The sequence below is a fragment of the Rosa rugosa genome, chromosome 4 (genome assembly GCF_958449725.1).
Source record: "Rosa rugosa chromosome 4, drRosRugo1.1, whole genome shotgun sequence".
In the NCBI taxonomy this organism is placed as follows: domain Eukaryota; kingdom Viridiplantae; phylum Streptophyta; class Magnoliopsida; order Rosales; family Rosaceae; genus Rosa; species Rosa rugosa.
Window position 1 is genome coordinate 40057669 of NC_084823.1, and position 19804 is coordinate 40077472.

The 19804-nt window shown below is 36.4% G+C and overlaps 1 protein-coding gene and 1 long non-coding RNA gene across 5 annotated transcripts; one reads left to right on the forward strand and one right to left on the reverse strand.

Moving 5' to 3' along the window:
• Positions 1 to 103: 103 nt before the first annotated feature.
• On the forward strand, positions 104 to 16265 carry LOC133745572 (2-oxoglutarate-Fe(II) type oxidoreductase hxnY-like). Of its 4 annotated transcripts, none has more exons than XM_062173661.1 (11): positions 104 to 240; positions 340 to 532; positions 951 to 1028; positions 1135 to 1186; positions 1289 to 1423; positions 1545 to 1650; positions 1741 to 1799; positions 2149 to 2205; positions 2325 to 2370; positions 2960 to 3039; positions 3866 to 4160. In XM_062173661.1, exons 1-11 carry the CDS (start codon positions 163 to 165, stop codon positions 3933 to 3935), a joined length of 954 nt encoding a protein of 317 aa, XP_062029645.1. In that variant the 5' UTR covers positions 104 to 162; the 3' UTR covers positions 3936 to 4160. The 4 variants fall into 4 exon arrangements, with proteins under 4 accessions (XP_062029645.1, XP_062029646.1, XP_062029648.1 ...); XM_062173662.1 differs by having other exon boundaries at positions 1289 to 1410; positions 1550 to 1650; XM_062173664.1 differs by lacking the exons at positions 340 to 532; positions 951 to 1028; positions 1135 to 1186; ... (5 more) ...; positions 2960 to 3039; positions 3866 to 4160 and adding exons at positions 12728 to 12920; positions 13353 to 13430; positions 13538 to 13589; ... (5 more) ...; positions 15382 to 15461; positions 15991 to 16265 and having other exon boundaries at positions 137 to 240.
• A 145-nt stretch (positions 16266 to 16410) lies between these two features.
• On the reverse strand, positions 16411 to 17912 carry LOC133745573 (uncharacterized). The gene is made up of 3 exons (XR_009863674.1): positions 17778 to 17912; positions 16827 to 17503; positions 16411 to 16550 (listed from the first exon to the last, which is right to left on the reverse strand). It is a non-coding gene; the product is annotated as an uncharacterized LOC133745573 (long non-coding RNA).
• Between the last annotated feature and the right edge of the window lie 1892 nt (positions 17913 to 19804).

Below are 19804 nucleotides of genomic sequence, written 5' to 3' on the forward strand. Positions count from 1 at the left end.
ACAAGGATATTATAGTCCTTCCTGGACATTTAGATTCTGGTTTGGTCTCTCTGGTCGTGCCACGTCAGAATTGATGGGTAAAATAGTAATTTCAATATATTCTTTTTCTTTAAAAGAGAAAAAAAAAATGGAGTCAAACGTTGACTAAACTTGAGGAAGGTGATGGCGGAGGGTCTGAAGCTGCCTATCATAGACTTGTCCTCACCGGACCGCACCTCCTCCGCCAGTTTAATCCGTCAGGTTCTTCTTCTTCTTTCTCCATTACTGGACCAAAGCTATGAACTTTACTCAGAAATTGTTTGATAATTGTGTGTTTATTTGTTTTAAACAAAAACACAGGCTTGCATAGACTGTGGTTTCTTTTACTTGGTGAATCATGGTGTTGAGGAAGAGTTGCTTGGCCAAGTGTTTGATCAGAGCAGTAAGTTTTTTTCACTTCCTTTGGAGGTCAAGTCCAAATTGGCGCGCAAACAAAACAGAGGCTACACTGCGCTCTTTGCTGAGAACCTTGACCCCAGTGCCAGCTCCAAAGGTCTTGCTTTGTTTTTGCTTAAAGTTTAGTTCTTTTGGGTAATTTTGATTGTGGGTGAGTGCGAGATGAGAGATTAGGAGTGAAATGTAGGAACCCCATTAGGAGTAGGAACTAAAAAGTGGGATATAGTGTGCAAGATTCAGTGATCTTTACTAAAGTTGGTTTCTTTTTAAGTAATTATTACTCAAGTTGCTTAAGATGGTTGTTGGGAAGAAATGTCAACAGGGTTTTGTTTTGATTATGATGGTGTTGATTATTGGTGACTTTAGTATAATGTGCTAGTTGCAATTTGAAGTACTGTTGGAAAGCTTGATGTAGTATCTATGGGATTGTTGTGGTTTTGTTTTGAGTTGAGCTAAATGGGAAAGAAGGAAGGATCGATGTTGCTTTTATTTTTCTTGTGTCAATTTTGAAACAGGTGATTCAAAAGAAAGTTTTTATTTTGGTCCTTTTGAAGACGAGACTCAAAATAAGTTGAATCAATGGCCTCCAGAAGGTATAGAGCAACTTTTTCAAATGTTAATTATGATACAAGGAGAGTGAAATATTTCTTATACGGAGTGGCACTCCTCTAATCATTTTCACTTTAATGGTATGTACAGATATCCTTCCATCCTGGCGACCTACAATAGAATCCTACTATAAAAAAGTTCTGTAAGTTTCATTGTGTCACCTTGATGACAATTTACTTCCTAGCATTCTATACATAGGTGGTAAAATTGTTGTTCACCGTTGATAATTTATAGTTGTTCACAGTTCTGCTGGGAAAAGATTACTATCCCTGATTGCCCTGGCTTTGAACCTGGATGAGGATTTTTTTGAGAAAGTGGGGGATCTGAATAATCACACAGCAGTTCTTCGCCTTTTGCACTATCCAGGTGAACTAGATAGTTCAGCTTCATAGCTGCCCTTTTTATGTTTTAATTACTAGCAGTTTTCTCTACTGCATTTGATTTCAAGTTTGTTTCATCTTTCCTTCCTATCTGTCAATGCTTCGGCTTACGTATATAATTTCAGGTCAACTGGGATCATCTGATGAAGAAGTACTTGGTGCTTCTGCTCATTCAGATTATGGGATGATCACACTCCTGGCATCCAATGGTGTCCCAGGACTTCAGGTATGTTTCTGCTAGTTAGTTGCTCATTCCACCAAACATTTAGTCTTGTTCCTCTGCTGAAGTCTGATACTCTTATCTTAACACTTGCAGGTTTGTAGGGAAAAATCTAAGCAACCACGGGTTTGGGAAGATGTTCTTCACATAGATGGGTAAGTACCAGGACACGAGTTTAATGTAATTGGTAGTTATTGGTAGTTTGGTACAACAATGTTGAACCCTTGTATTTGTTCTTCAAAGAGGTCCATGAATCTGTACTGTCCTGCAATATTAACGAATATGATAAAATGGATACAGAGTTCCATTGCTTTTGTTTGATGCGGATCCTTTAGATTGTGATGTTAAACTCTCATATAGATTTGATACTGTTAGACTATTATAGAAGAAGCATTTTCTTCTGAGTATTAAATATTAATACCTTTATCCTCCATATTTATGGAAGAGCATTTGTAAATGACCAAGTTTTACTTTGACCTGTGATGTTCAAATTTGAATATGCAGAGCATTCGTTGTTAACATTGGGGATTTGATGGAGAGGTGGACTAATTGTTTGTTCCAGTAATTCCTTATCCTAATAACTTGAAGGGCTATTCTTGTTTCTTCTTTAGGAGCTTTTACACTTTCGAATTCAAAACTCTAAGCCAGCAGAAATTTGTGCTTCTCTTATTTATTTTTAGGTCAACGGTGCACAGAGTTATGCCAACAGGACAAGAACGCTACTCTGTAATTCTCTATCAATCGATTTTATTATTTTTTTTCTTTCATATTAGTTTCGGTGCTTTTCTCCTCAATTAAATGATTAGTTTCCAATGGTTTGGTGAAGAAATCTTGCAATTCAATCTAATTTTATGTTGGTATTTATATGGCATCATTTTGTTTTGCAAATGGTTCAGCTCTACACTTGGGCTCTCTAATGTTGCTGAGCTTTTGTTGTGTCAGCGATCTAATTCTTAGATAAGACCTGTCTTAAAATTGATGTCAAAATTTCTGGTTGTGTGCATTCAACCTAATTATTTGGACATGATTCATATGATGGAAAACTGAACATACGATGCTGCAAAATTGATTTGTTCCGTACGTCCTGAAATTCAACTTTAGTGCATAGGCCAAAACAAGAAAGAAAAAAGAAAGCTAACTTAAGTGTTTTTTTTTTTTTTTTTGTAATAACTAACTTGAGTTCTTAACATATGTAAAATGTCCAAACATGGTCTGGTTTCTCCTATTGGCCCTCTTTTTTGTCTTCTTCAGTTATATCACTTGTATGCTTATATGTGTTACTATTGATTGTGAATTAAAAATTTCATTGTTTCAGGTGGCTTTCTTCTTAGACCCCAATGAAGAAACTCTGGTAGAATGCCTGGCAAGTTGTTGCAATGAATCATTGCCGCCAAGGTAACCGCCCATGGTGTCGCACCACATTGCTTTCATAGTTTCATTTAGCTTTTCTATGATTAATTATTTAATTTTGTGTTTTCCTTATCGTCATGGTCTATGGGTATCACTCTATTGTAGAACATCTCCTTGCAAAACTGGTTCACTGGGGATGGGTACCTGAGGCTCACACACACACACACACACACAGAGTCTCAGTTATGCGGTCCAATAGCTGGATGGTAGCTTTCACTCACCTACCACTTACCAATACTTGATGACTTGGTATCATGTCCATTACATAATAATAATGCCTTTTAATTAAACCCATATGTTGCTCCTCCCATGCATTGAAGCTAGCACCTATTCTGTTGATACCAATTGTTATAGACCATGTTACCATTCAATAGAGTTCTAGTTCTTTTTTGGACTACACCAAGAAACAGAAACTATACCTCTAATTTAAGTGATACTATGCATATGTGAGAGTTGTTTTCATGGCTTTGTTGCTGCAATCTAAGTTGAAAGGTTTTCAGCTATTTTCTTATGTCATGTTTCCAACATATCCTTTTTTTTTGTTTTGTTCAAATGTTCCTTCCACACAAACAAGGATTTAGAGAGCGATCAAGAAACATCAAATTTGTTCAGATGTTAGCTTATTTTGATATCGATATTAGAACATGACGGAAAGCTTTCCACAAAATTATTTGGGTCGTAAATGTCATTAAATTAAGAACTGCCTTCTTACTCTGTTTTTTTTTTTTTTTTTGTCCTTTTGCTTCTCCCATTTGGTTTCTCTAATCCAGTTGCATTGGAGATGTGATATCTAACAAGTATTTGCTTGCAGATTTCCTCCCATCCGCAGCGGGGACTACCTGAAAGAGCGGTTTAGACTTACTTATGGCTCATCTGAATGACCAACTTTAAAATGTGGCATGACTTGGAAGACTTCTTTGTTTTACTTTTCAAGCACTAGACAAAGTAGAAATGGGTGAAGAAGTCCGGAGCCCTGGAAAGGAGAATTTAGCACATGGATGATGGATGTAGAAAATGATAGCATTCATATACTTTTACTATGTGAAGCTTGTATCAGTGTATCCACACTTATATTACAAGGCAGTTTAAACGCAATTTCACACAAACATGACACTCTGAAATGCACCAATGTGTACACAAGTGATACAAAAATGGTCTCAAACACTTGGTGCACACATGACACGCCACACTCTAACTAGCACCGGTCCAGGTTTGCCTTCTGGATTAGACAATTGATTCGGCAACTAGCAAGCTTTTATTATACAAGATTAAGATAGGCAATGGCCGAAATGGCGATCACAGCATGCTTAGAAACCGAAGCAAATGTACTTTAGTTTGCTTGAGAACTCTGCTGGGCGTGGAGCGTCCCAAATCTCCATGGTCAATATCTCCAAGTTGGGATATGAATCCTGAAATCAATGTGATGTTAATAAAAGTTTGGACTGGATTTGGAACTGAGTTTTAGCTATAAAACTCGGAAGCTTGGGAATCGGGACCGAGTCACAGCACAGCAGGTTGAAGGTTGAACCCCAAAAAAAAAAAAAAAAAAAAATCAAACAAACTAAGAAGCTTGAAGTTATAATATTTTTGGTGAAATAGAAGTAATAGTTTCAAATTCAGAAGAAGCAATTGCAAGCGGAAATTCCTACAGCTAGTTTAGGCAGTATTATAGTAACAACAGAATTGCATACATATAACAAAAATGGGTAAAACTTACTATTGTTTACTAGTGACCTCGTCCTGTGCATTCTCCTTGTTGTTCACATTGCCATCACCAGCAATCTTGCTCTTCAATGGCCGATCTTCATGCAATCTCTGTTATTTGAACGGTTTGGTCCTGATGAGGGACAATCTTCAGTTTATTAGCGCTTACCGATGCAGAAGGTTTGCAAGGATGGGAATTTGACAATGCAATTTCTTCCCGAGCAAAATCCTTGCAGTCTTGGTAGTTCAGTAAGTTCAAATGTCGTAATCGTTTGAAAGCACTTCCTCCTTCATCCTCGTTGTCGCCATCATCATCTTGGTTGCTACGTGCCACTATAATTTCCGTCATTTCTTCACAATCATCAACTTGCAATGTTGTGAGTTGCCCTAAACTTTTAGCTACCTCGTAGGTTGTTAAATATTTCATCTCTTTGCAATCCCATACATCCAACTTTATTAGATTCCGGAAGGATACTGCGGATGACTCAAGTGAACGACTAGAGTTTCCAGTTTTGGTAAGACGATCTGGGCCTGCTGCTGGTTGGGACTTGTGGTTCCCTCCTAGATTCGTCAGGTTGAACATAGAAGAAAGCTTTAAAGTTGTTACACGTGGAAGTGAGACATGTACGGCATGTATTTCCGGTGTCCAGAAAATTGGTGGGATTTGTACCTTGCTATTACTTATACTAGCCTTCTCGCACGCACATTGCGCGTGCACAAGGACTGTGCTCTCACGTGCGAACCGTCTTTTTTATTGTTTAAGTGTGTTCGATATAATTTTATGACAATTTATACACTCACACTTGTATTCGTTTATTTTGATATTTGTTAATTTTGATAAAAAAAACATTGCTTGATATAATCTTATTGCGTGTAATTTTTTTTTTCCCATGGTGAAATAAAAAACGTATAAAGCAAAATTACTATATTTTTTTTTAATGTCATTTCTAATTCTTTTGGTGGTTATTTCTTTAAAATTTGTTCAAAATTAACAAAATAATGACCCTAGCAACATTTCTTTGGTGTGTGATGGTCTGTTGGGCAAGAAAATTGGCTATAGGCAATTTGAGAATTTTAAAAAAGATACCAAAAGTAATGTAATAAGAAGAGATCATCATACAAAAAAAAAAAAAAAAAAAAAAGAGGCTAGAAGATTTGTTGGGCATTAATCAAATTGTCTAAGGGCAAAATCGGAAGTTCAAAAATTTGACCAAGTTATGAACAGTAACAGGCGCTTCGCTTTATATATAAAGATGGAGATGTGTCTATTGCGGAAAACCTTCTTTATCAGTACCCTCGGTCCCCCTCCAAGCACAAAGCTTCAGATGTAAGTACAAAAGTTTGTACGTTTTATGTGTTGGAAATACATACAAAAGCAAGTGAAATATCTTATCTCATTTCATCCTTAGAAGCTGGAAAAAGAAGCCTACAAAATTCATCAAAACTGGTCTCGGAGAATTTCAAGTATCTCATGTATAAGCACAGGATTGCAACATGTGTTGCAATCCCCGAGTCGATCCCTACGTTTTAGGGAGTTTGTTTTTGGAAAGTATATTTTGGTTTTCAAATATTATTGTTTTAAAGATATTTTCTAACCGGTGAAATCGTGTCATTGAAGTCCTAGTCATTTTAGGATTTGTTTATTTAAATTGGAAAATCTTTTATTAAAAAGTCTTTTCCTATTAGGAGTCCAATTAGGGTAAATCTTTGTGATTGAGGATTTGGTTTTTGTCCTCCATATATTCAGAAACGTGAGGTTATTTGGGTACTGCTTTTGAGACTCAAGAATCATTGTTCTTCTTGTGTTGCTTAGAAAGAATTGCATAGGAGTCTTGAGACACTTGTTCCATGTAGAAGTGTCTCACCAATCATTCATATACATGCATTGATTCTCTCGAGATCAGTAGAGAAGATTGGTGTTGCAAGTGGAGTGATATTTGCAGATCGTTGAAGTGAAGTAAGAAGGTCAAGATTCAAGACAAGCACCTCTCTAGTGAGTCTAGAGATTGTAGCAGCGTAGAGAGCTATATGTGTTTGTAAAGAACCATATCCTTCATCAATAAGTTGATTGATTTCATTTGGGTTCTCAAGAGTAAGAGCTCCGCAGTGTTTTTAATCTCAAAATTGAGGTTTTCACTGCGTAACCAAAATTGTGCTTTCTGTGTGAATTTTTTGATTTTTACCCAGTAAGGATTGCAACGTGCCTATCAATCCCCGTTTTCTAGAAAACACGTTATGTCCTTGTATTTTCACTTGGTATCAGAGCAGGTTCTAAAGCTTTTTAGTAGATCCAAGGACATGATGGAATGTGAATATAACAGAGCCTCCAGTTCGATAAACTGCCCCCCTTTGTTTGATGGTGAAGATTACTCACAATAGAAGATCATGATAAAGATCAAGCCTGAGAAAAAGGTAAAAAATGTTGCTTTTTCTTCTATTAAAAAGAAAGATGATATTGATGATGATTATGTGGATTTATCGTTGTTGACAAAAGAGTTCAAAAAATTTCTAAAAAACAAAAACTCCTTTGGAAACTCTTCGAAAAATTTTCCTAACAAACCTAAATGCTTTGAGTGTGGTGAAATTGGACATCTTACTGCCGATTGTGGCAACAAGAAGTATAACTCACGCGGTAACAAGGCTTTAAAGACCACATGGAGTGATAGTGATGAAGGCTCTCAATCTGATGGTGAAGAGGTAAATCTTGCTCTTACTTCCTCTCTTAATATTGATTTATCTGATGATTCTGATTTGGAAGATGATACTCTTGATGAAGAAACAAATGAAAAGTGTAAGCAATTGTATAATGCTTCAAAAATTGTTCTTCGAAAAAATAACAAACTTGAAGAAGAAATTGAATTTTTAAGAGTGGAAAAGATGAAAATTGAGCAAAAATTTGAAACTTCTTTAAAAGAATGGGAAGAAGAGCGTACTGAACTTGTTGATAAGATTAAAGTTTTGCAGGGTGAGGTCAAATCTCACGATTGGGACAAGGAGCATGATGAGCTTATTAACAAAATCAAAATTTTACAGGTTGAAGTCAAGGCTCAGTCCACTCTAAATGTTTAACTAACCATTGAAAATGAGAAATTGCAGGATGAGCTATTGAAAGTTAAGGAAAGCTTCAACAAGTTCTCTATAGGGTCTGAAAAAGTCTCTAAGATGATTGGATTTGGTAAAGCTCATTGCAACAAAGAAGGATTGGAGTATGAAGGTGAAACTTGCAGGCTCTTAACCTTTGTAAAAGGCAAGGAGTGTGAAAATTCATTGGGCCCATCTCAAACTTCGATTAATGACAATGATTCTTTCCCCAAGTTGTCCAAAAGATCAGAGCCTAAATTGGACCTTCAAACCCTTCAAAAAGTTGCTCAGGTAAGTTCTGACAGTCACACCTCTGTGCGTCAACCTAAGTATGTTCATAACTCTAAAAGTTTTACTCCCACTTGTCATTATTGCGGAAAATTGGGACACATACGTTCTAGGTGTAATATACTTCGCAGGGTTACTCAAAATTAGAGGAAAGCATAAAAAATTAGCCCAACTGCATCGCTGCAAGCTGAGTTGAAAGAGCATCTGAAGTTGATCAACAGGATTGCAGAGTGCATTGCAATCCCCAAAGAGCAGAATTTGAAGCAGAAGCAAATCTGGATTAGAAAAGGTTCTAACAATTGTTTTTCTGCTCATATGGATAATCTTGATAATATGCTTGAGCGTGCCGTTGTTTCTACTGAACATCATTTGGCTTATTCGTTTACAAAACCCTTGGATAATACTAGTTTTGAATCACTTAGAAGCGCTATTGATGTTCTAAGTTCTGAAACTCTCCCTTGACTTAACTGAATCCTTGCATGCATCTACATTGTATGTCATCATATTAGTATAGGTGCATCGTTCTTTCTATTTCTGCATTTTTATTTTCAGTTTCTAGAGATTCAAGATTGCAAGTGTGGTTTGTATCCCAAACTGTCTGACAAATCAATTTGAACTTAGATTGACAAGTGCTCTGATTCTATCCTTAAATCTGATTGTGATGAGTTGAATAACATGTTTTGAATTAGTTCTTGCATCACTCTGTAATCTTGAGCATGAACAACATATTCTTCATCATTTTGTACTCCCACATGCACGCATACATTCTTTGTGGTGGTAAGTATGCTCTTGGCTGATTTGATCTTAGCTCCCACATACGAAGTTGAAAAATGTTGTTGTTGCTCCTTGCTAAAAAGGTACTATATTATTGGAGCATGGCCAGGCTATTCCCAAAGTAAACAGGCCTTGGTCGTGGTGAACGATATGAGGTTTGGGAAGAAAAGGGAATAGTTTGGTCACCCCGGTGGATTTCGAAACTATTGACTTGAGTTGATGCTTCCTTTGAGATGTCCTTGTTACATATAGTACCCTAAAGTCAACTGACTTGGGAGCTGCTGGCATAAAACTCGTTACATGGGTCTTAGTTTTCTTGCGAAAGATGTGCAAAATTTCATATTCTGTGAAGGGCAAAAGAAACAAAAATATTATGCCCACACGGTGTCATAAGGGGAAATTCAAAGTGAATATGATGATTTCTTTCTCTTCTTATGTGTGGTCTTTTTTCAATGATTCTGAGAGTGTTACACACCCCACTTTGAGCTATGATCACTTACACAACAAAGGTACAGAATACTTGATCATCTTCTTGCTTACTTTGTTGTTGTTGAAAACGATTCACTCATGTGACCTTATGTTGTTACACTCTTGTCTATGGATTTGTGGTCATGCTCTTGTCTGAAAAGCTATGCAAATTGAATCTGTTCTTAGCATATGGATACAAACCCACTCATTGTGTGATTGCATTTCATTAGTGCATTTTTCATGACATAATCAATTAAGGAGGAGTTTCAATCTTTGGCGACATCCATGAGTTTTATCTGATTTGGAATATGCATGATTACTTTCTTTCTATTGGGTGCAATTGAGGTCCCTAGTCCTTTGGCATCCCTATTCAAAAAGGGGGAGAAATATGATGTTAAATGTGTTGTGCGATCTGTTGGATTTACATGCTTTGTTTAAACAGTGGTAACATTATTCTATCTTGTGTATTTTACCAATTGTGTGATAAGTGTTTCAGGAAAAATATAGATGATGAATTGTGATGTCTCTCTTGTTCAATCTTGTTGAGGGGGAGTTTGCATGGATTAGATGTGTTTTGTATAGGAATGCCAAAGGGGGATATTGTAAGTACAAAAGTTTGTACGTTTTATGTGTTTGCATTCCCATACAAAAGCAATTGAAATATTTTATCCCATTTCATCCTTAGAAGATGGAAAAAGAAGCCTACAAAGTTCATCAAAACTGGTCGCGGAGAATTTCAGGTAATTTCATCTCATGTATAAGCACGGGATTGCAACATGTGTTGCAATCCCCAAGTCAGTCCTAGTCAACACTACGTTTTAGGGAGTTTGTTTTTAGAAAGTATCTTTTGGTTTTCAAATATTATTGTTTTAAAGATATTTTCTAACTGGTGAAATCGTGCCATTGAAGTCCTAGTCATTTTAGGATTTGTTTATTTAAATTGGAAAATCTTTTATTAAAAAGTTTTTTCCTATTAGGAGTCCAATTAGGGTAAATCTTTGTGATTGAGGATTTGGTTTTTGTCCTCCATATATTCAGAAACGTGAGGTTATTTGGGTATTGCTTTTGAGACTCAAGAATCATTGTTCTTCTTGTGTTACTTAGAAAGAATTGCATAGGAGTCTTGAGACACTTGTTCCATGTAGAAGTGTCTCACCAATCATTCATATACATGCATTGATTCTCTCGAGATCAGTAGAGAAGATTGGTGTTGCAAGTGGAGCGATATTTGCAGATCATTTAAGTGAAGAAGAAGGTCAAGATTCAAGACAAGCACCTCTCTAGTGAGTCTAGAGATTGTAGCCGCGTAGAAAGCTATATGTTTTTGTAAAGAACCATATCCTTCATCAATAAGTTGATTGATTTTATTTGGGTTCTCAAGAGTAAGAGCCCCGCAGTGTTTTTAATCTCAAAATTGAGGTTTTCACTGCGTAACCAAAATTATGCTTTCTGTGTGAATTTTTTGATTTCTGCCCAGTAAGGATTGCAACGTGTCTATCAATCCCCGTTTTCCAGAAAACACGTTATGTCATTGTATTTTCAAGATTTCTCCAGCAGCATTTGAAGACCGTTGTCCAAGTCATTGCTGATAGAGAGCTTGCATTACTGCATCCTTCATTTTATCTCTTAACTAAATGATCTGACTTGCCTTCCCACTTCTTGTCTTTGCTTTTTCAATTCTTTTTCTGTTTTTGGTTTCCCTGATTTGAATTAGAATTAGATGGCTCACAGTTTTTTTGGTTTGAGCTAAGACTCAGTGTTTTTTAAGAGCTTTTTCAGTTGGATTTTCATCATGACTCATCAACCTCTTATCAAAAGCCTTTAGTGTACCCATCAAATATTGCACGCCAAGAGTTTCCATATCCCTAGTCTCTTCTATAATGGAAATTATAGCATCATACTTTCTGTTTAGTTGTACTCGTTATGATCTTTTGTACAACTCTTTTCTCTCAAATGGATTCACCATAAGTTTTCATCTGATTGACAACATCAGATAATCTAGTACAGTAATCATTTAGCAACTTAGTTTTACTCATTCTTGTATACTCAAAATCTTTCCTTAATAATTGAAGTTTAACTGCTCTAACCTCATATGAACCTTTGAATTCAAGCAACAGAACATCCCAAGCTGCTTTGGCTGTTTCTTCATTTAAGATTCTTGAAAAGATCTCATTTGAGATTGAATTATGCAGAATACTAAGAGCTTTTGCATATTTCTTGATATTTGTCTTCAGCTTCAATTTTTGAGCTTTTGACAGATCTGCAACTGTTGGAACTGTGTAGCCTTCTTCCACACAGTTCCATAGTTCATGTGAGATGAACATGGGGGTTCCCATCTTGATCATCCAGAAGTCAAAGTTTTCACCATTGAAAATTGGAACTCTAATTTCTGGTGTATTGCTTGAATTGACCATTTATCTTAATCAGTAACTTAAAGAACTTGTTTTATTTATTTATCTATTTTGATCCAACAGATGGTAAGCCCCACTTGATGTATGATCAACTAAAACTCTAATACCATGTTAGAATTTGAGCTTCAATTTGTAATGAACAAAACACAACATAGATGGATTGAAAACTGCAGTAGCAATTTGAAGCATGAACTGATGAACAAAAAACTCAGCAATCTTGTGTACTTGAATTTTAGATCTAGTTCACTCTTCTTTACAACAACAAACTTTAGCTTATACAGTGCAACAAGCTTAAACCTACCTAACCATCTTGTGAATGAGATGAGAGTCTAATTAACTAGAATAAGAAAGTAATTTACATAAACCAAAATATCTAGTTAAACCTGAGTGGAGAAAACAGTAATAACAAGTGGCGTTGAGCTTTCCTAATTGAAGCAAGAAAGCATTAACGGTAATAAATTCACCCGAGTGTTTCCGGCTTTAGGGTTTTAGAGCCAAACTCTCACGTACTGGAGAAAAAGAGTGGCGTCTCAGTGCAGAAAAAGAGTGGCGTCTCAGTGGAGAAGACCACAAATATACATGGAATATTTCCAAAAAGACAAGGATATTTATAGTCATTCCCGGACATTTAGTATTCCACACTTAGATTCTGGTTTGGTTGCTCTGGTTGTGCCACGTCAGAAATTAGGGATAGAATAGTAGTTTCATGCCAACTTTTTTTTTATTTAAAAGAGAAAAAATGGAGTCAAACGTGGACTAAACTTGAGGAAGGAGATGGCGCAGGGTCTGAAGCTGTCTATCATAGACTTGTCCTCACCGGACCGCACCTCCTCCGCCAGTTTAATCCGTCAGGTTCTTCTTCTTCTTCCTTTACTGGACCAAAGCTATGAACTTTACTCATAAATTGTTTGATAATTGTGTGTTTATTTGTTTAAACAAAAACACAGGCTTGCATAGAGTGTGGTTTCTTTTACTTGGTGAATCATGGTGTTGAGGAAGAGTTACTTGGCCGAGTGTTTGATCAGAGCAGTAAGTTTTTTTCACTTCCTTTGGAAGTTAAGTCCAAATTGGCGCGCAAACAAAACAGAGGCTACACAGCGCTCTTTGCTGAGAACCTTGACCCCACTGCCAGCTCCAAAGGTCTTGCTCTGTTGTTGCTTAAAGTTTCGAACTTTTGGGTAATTTTATTGTGGTTGATTGATGAGATGAATGGTTAAGAGTAATTGTAGGTACCCAATTGGAACTTGAAACTAAAAAGTGGGATATAGTGTGCAATCCTCAGTGATCTTTACTAAAGTTGGTTTCTTTTTGGGTAATTATTACTAAAGTTGCTTAAAATGGTTATTGGGATGACATGTCCAGAGGGTTTTCAGTTTTATGTTGATTATGACGGGGTTGATTATTGGTGACTTTAGTATATTGTGCATACATAATGTGCAAGTTGCAATTTGAAGTATTATCGGAAAGCTTGACGTAGTATCTATGGGATTGTTGTGGTTTTGTTTTGAGTTGAGCTAAATGGGAAACAAGAAAGGATGTTGGTTTTAGTTTCTTGTGTCAATTTGGAAACAGGTGATTCAAAAGAGAGTTTTTACATTGGCCCTTTAGAAGACGCAACTCAAAATAAGTTGAATCAATGGCCTTCAGAAGGTATGGAACAACTTTTAAAATGTTAATTACGATACAAGGAGAGTGAAATATTTCTTATCCAGAGTGGCACTCCTCTAAGTACATTTTCACTTTAATGATATGTACAGATATCCTTCCATCCTGGAGACCTACAATGGAATCCTACTATAAAAAAGTTCTGTAAGTTTCATTGTGTCACCTTGATGACGATTTACTTCCTAGCTTTCTATATATAGGTGGTAAAAATAGTTGTTCACCATTGATAATTTATAGTTGTTTACAGTTCCGCTGGGAAAAGATTATTATCTCTGATTGCCCTGGCTTTGAACCTGGATGAGGATTTTTTTGAGAAAGTGGGGGGTCTGAATAAACACACAGCACTTCTTCGCCTTTTGCACTACCCAGGTGAACTAGATAGTTCAGCTTCGTAGCTGCCTTTTTTATGTTTTAATTACTAGTCTTGTTCATTATTATTTTTTCCTTGCAATTTTCTCTACTGCATTTGATTTCAAGTTTATTTCATCGTTCTTTCCTATCTGTCAATGCTTCGGCTTACGTATATAATTTCAGGTCAACTGGGATCATCTGATGAAGAAGTACTTGGTGCTTCTGCTCATTCAGATTATGGAACAGTCACACTCCTGGCATCCAATGGTGTCCCAGGACTTCAGGTATGTTTCTACTAGTTAGTTGCTGTTTCCACCAAACATTTAGTCTTGTTTCTCTGCTGAAGTCTGATACTCTTATCTGGGATTTATTTTGACACTTAATTACAGGTTTGTAGGGAAAAATCTAAGCAACCACGGGTTTGGGAAGATGTTCTTCACATAGATGGGTAAGTACCAGGACACGAGTTTAATGTAATTGTTAATGGTAGTTTGGTACAACAATGTTGAACCCTTGTATTTGTTCTTCAAAGAGGTCCATGAATCTGTACTGTCCTGCAATATTATCGAATATGAAAAAATGGATACAGAGTTCCATTGCTTTTGTTAGATGTGGATCCTTTAGATTGTGATGTTAAACGCTCATGTAGATTTGATACCGTCTGATTATTATTGAAGAAGGATTTTCTTCTGAGTATTAAATATCAATACCTTTATCCTACATATTTATGGAAGAGCATTTGTAAATTACTTTGACTTTTGATGTTCAATTTGAATATGCAGAGCATTCATTGTTAACATTGGGGATTTGATGGAGAGGTGGACTAATTGTTTGTTCCAGTAATTCCTTATCCTAATAACTTGAAGGGCTATTCATGTTTCTCTTCTTTAGGAGCTTTTACACTTTCGAATTCAAAACTCTAAGCCAGCAAAAATTTGTTCCTCTCTTATTTATTTAGGTCAACGGTGCACAGAGTTATACCAGCAGGACAAGAACGCTACTCTGTAATTATCTATCAATCAATTTCTTTTATTTGTTTTTTGATATTAATAAAATCTTTTGGTACTTTTCTCCTCAATTAAATGATTAGTTTCCAATGGTTTGGCGAAGAAATCTTCCAATTCAATTTAATTTTATGTTGGTATATATATGGCATCATTTTGTTATGGAAATGGTTCAGCTCTACACTTGGGCTCTCTAATGTTGCTGAACTTTTGTTGTGTGCAATATAATTCTTAGATTAGACCTGTCCTAACATTGATGTCAAAATTTCTGGTTGTGTGCCTACAACCTAATTATTTGGACATGATTCATATGATGGAAAATTGAACTTAGGATGCAGCAAAATTGAATTGTTCTGTATGTCCTGAAAGACAACTTAAGTGCATTGGCCAAAAAAAACAAAGGAAAAAACAAAAAAAAAAACTATCTTAATTTTTTTTTTAATTATGTTTTTATATTTCTAACATATGTAGAATGTCCAAACATGGTCTGATTTCTCCATTTGGCCCTCTGTTTTGTCTTCTTCAGTTATATACTTATATGTGTTACTATTGATTGTGAATTAAAAATTTCATTGTTTCAGGTGGCTCTCTTCTTAGACCCCAATGAAGACTCTCTGGTAGAATGCCTGGCAAGTTGTTGCAATGAATCATTGCCGCCAAGGTAACCGCCCATGGTGTCGAACCGCATTGCTTTCATTTAGCTTTTCTATGATTAATTTTCTGTTTTCCTTATCGTCATGGTCTATGCGTATCACTCTCTATTGTAGAACTTCTCCTTGCAAAACTGGTTCACTGGGGATGGATACCTGAGGCTCATATACTACTCCCATAGAATACAATATATATATATATATATATATATATATATATATATATATATATATATATATATATATATATATATATATGAGCGCGCACATAGTCTCAGTTATACCAAATTTCAGACACAAACAAGGATTTAGAGAGCGATCAAGAAACATCAAATATAAGTATAGTTCAGATGTTAGCTTATTTTGATATCGATATTAGAACATGACGGAAAGCTTTCCTCAAAATTATTTGGGTTGTAAATGTCATTAAATAAGAACCACCTACTTACTTTTTTTTTTATTCCCCTTTTGCTTCTCCCATTTGGTTTCTCTAATTCAGTTGCATTGGAGATGTGATATCTAACAAGTTTTTGCTTGCAGATTTCCTCCCATCCGCAGCGGGGACTACCTGAAAGAGCGGTTTAGGCTTACTTATGGCTCATAAGAATCACTAACTTTAAGATGTGGCTTGACTTTGAAGACTCCTTTATTTTACTTTTCAAGTACTAGACAGTAGAAATGGGTGAATAAGTCCGCAGCCCTGTAAAGAAGAATTTAGCACATGGATGTAGAAAATGGTAGCATTCATATGTGAAGTTTGTATCAGTGTATCCACACTTATATTACAAGGCAGTTTAAACGCAACTTCACACAAACATGACACTCTGAATTGCACCAATGTGTACACAAATGATACAAACATGGTCTCAAACACTAGGTGCACACATGACACGCCACACTAACTAGCACCGGTCCAGGTTTGCCTTCTGGATTAGACACTTGTTCAGCAACTAGCAAGCTTTTATTATACAAGATTAAGAGAGGCAATGGTGGAAATGGCGTTCACAGCATGCCTAGAAACCGAAGCAAATATACTTTAGTTTGCTTGGGAACTCTGCTGGGTGTGGACAGTCCTAAATCTCCAAGTTGGGATATGAATCCTGAAAACAATGTGAAATTAATAAAAGTTTGGACTGGATTTGGAACTGAGTTTTAGCTATAAAACTCGGAAGCTTGGGAATCGGGACCGAGGCTGATCACAGCAGGTTGAAGGTTGAACCCAAAAAAAAAAAAAAAAAAAAAAAGGTCTAAGGAGCTAGAAGTAATAATTTCAAATTAAGTAGAAGCAACTGAAGCGGAAAATTCTTACAGCTAGCTTAGACACTATTATAGTAACAACAGATTGCATATATATAACAAAAATGGAGAAAACTTACTATTGTTCATTAGTGACCTCGTCCTGTGCATTATCCTTGTTGTCCACATTGCCATCACCAGCAATCTTGCCCTTCAATTGCCAATCTTCAATAGGGTTTGGTCACGATGAGGGACAATCGATCTTCGATCAGTTTATTGAGGCGCTTGCTGATGTCCAAGGTTTGCAAGGATGGGAATTTGACGATGCAATTTCTTCCCAAGCAAAATCCTTGCAGTCTTGGTAGTTGAAGAAGTGTCAAATGCCGGCCGTAACCTTTTGAAAACAATTCCTCCTGCATTCTCGTTGTCGCCATCATCATCTCGGTTGCTGCTTGCTACTATAATTTCCGCCAGTCTTTCACAATACCAAACTTTCAATGTTGTGAGTTGCACTAAACTTTTAGCTACCTCGTAGCTTGTTAAATATTTCATCTTCTTGCAGTCCCACATACATCCAACGTTATTAGATTCAGGAAGGATATTGATGACTCAAGATTCTTCAGCCTTTTTTTTTTTTTTTTTTTTTGAATTAATGAAATCATTCATTAATTTGAGGAGTAGAGCAATCAAACGAAGACCATTAATTCAAGGAAATCTAAAAGGAAATACCTGTTTTTTTCTCGGATTTTTGTTATTCCAGAAGTAGATGACAGACAAAGTATCACGAACAAGATTATTTCAAGAAAGCAAAACCAATCTGAAATCAGAAGATAAATGAAGAGCAGTCAATGACCAAACTCTGTTTCGATCAGTTTATGTCAAATAAAGCTGTTTTATCAGAGAGCAAAGAGCAGGAGTATATATGAATGGGAGGGAGAGTAAACCATGTGAATGCTAGAAATTGGAACACGGAAGGAAAACTGTGGATAACAAAGCCAAAATCTTTATAATTCAATGAAGCCATTGCTGTGACACTTGTTTTATTTTGAATGGAAGCTCCGAAAATTCACAGAGAGAATTTAGTGACTGACCTGCAAAATCGAGAGCCGGAAGTGAGAGTAGAGGAGGTTCTGAGCTCAAAGTGAGCGAAGGGATTCGAAGAGCTTTTACGACACGAGCTCTTCTTCGATTTGAAATCAAATCCCTCATTTTTTGTTTTTTGTTTTTTCAATAATAATTTTTTTTTAACATATATAAAAAAAAAAATTTAATACTTTATAACTCATTTAGAGCATGTTTTTTTTTTTTATCAGGTAGTTAGCTGTTAGTAACTCACACATCACTGCATGGGTATCCCAGCGCCAGGACACCTGCACTGACATTGAAAGCCAGACTAATCCACTGCATCGCAGACGCACGAATCCAAAGGATCCCTCAAATCAGCTGGCCACGGTATGGAGCTGGGATTCGAACGCTAGACCTGGGGGTTCCAGACTAGGCCGTTCGACCAACACACCACACCACGTGGTTTCATTTAGGGCATGTTAAAAAGTAAGTTGTAAAAGACTAGTAAAATAACTCATTTACGGCACACATATTTATGCACGCCGTTAATAGATAACTAATTTACGGCACACATAAGATGCACGTCATGAATGACCTGAATAAACATATTCTGACGGCACACATAGATGTGCGCAGTAAATGACAGTCTTTTACGACGCACGTCAAATGTGCGTTGTAAAATGTGTGTCGTAAAAGACCAGTTTTGCTGTAATAAAGGTAAAGCAGATGGCTTTATTTTTTACGAGAAATTTTTAAATAAGGATTGTCTTACCACGTGGCGATAGGGTAGCCCAATCAAAATTAAGAAAGAACTTTGCATATCTCAAAATTAGCCCATTTTTAATAAAACAATATACTCAAAACACCTCCTGCAACGTCTTGGTGGTACGACTGCTCTACCTAAGAATCTCTGATTTTTTACAAATTGCAAGCAAGTTGGTGATGTGACGGGGAGCATCACCACTAGATTCCAAATTGAATATAACTTTATGTGTTATGTTAAGTTCTGAGAAAGTTGCTTCAAAGTCGGCCGGTGAGGAAATAACATGATATATTCTTGGAAAGTTACCTGGCTGGCCATGGTACCCTACATTGCTTAACCTTCTCAATTACGTCATGGATTAATCAATTCAATAGGTTACCCATCTGAAATTTCTCTGAAGATACTTAAAGAAAATATATCAGTCTAATCGAATAATTTCTTCACTCCATAGTCCGCATGCACAATACGTCAATAACTATATTTGGAGTCACCTGCTTCCAGCAGATCGAGACGAGAATTAAAATTAGCATGCTTTCTTCCTTCTCATTGAACACAAGTTAAAACCAGAGACAAGAGACATGGACATCAATTTCACATTTTCATTTACCACAGTTCCGCATAATATGTAGTAGAACAGAGTTTGCACCATGTCAAATGGCTACTAGCATTGGTTTCAGGGCAGAAACCATAAAACAAAGCATTTTTGTACCATTTTTTCTCAAAAAAGCAAAAGCTAGCCAGTTGTCTATACTGAGCATAGTTTGAGTAGACTGGAAAAAAAAGTGATAAAACTTACACCGTGCTATGTAGAAAAGTATGAGGCTTGGGATCAACACCGCTTACTGCTAGCTCTCCATTCCCGCCGGCTTGCACTGTGTCTTCCCGGTAGAGATGTTGTCACTGTAGATAACTATCTCCATGGATCAAGGGACTCTAAGCACAATTAATTCAACTCAAACACCTGAAACACACCAATACTTACCTAGCTAGTCGTAGATAAACTTAGCGACAAATACTTGGTGCACACACCACACTCCTAATATATACAAGTTAATTTGCCTTCTGGACTTGTCCCTTGAGTCGTCAACTTGCAAGCTTTTATGAAAAATGTATCAGATGGCTGGGAAGTGGCGGCATGGCTTTTCATATCATATATGTTGAAGGTGGAACAAATGAATTGTAAGTAGAAGCAATTGCATCAAATGGCTTAAAGTCCCCGTCCGAATATATTTCACTGACCTGCTGGCCATTATGAATAAACGCCATTATGAATAAACACACAAGAAAGTA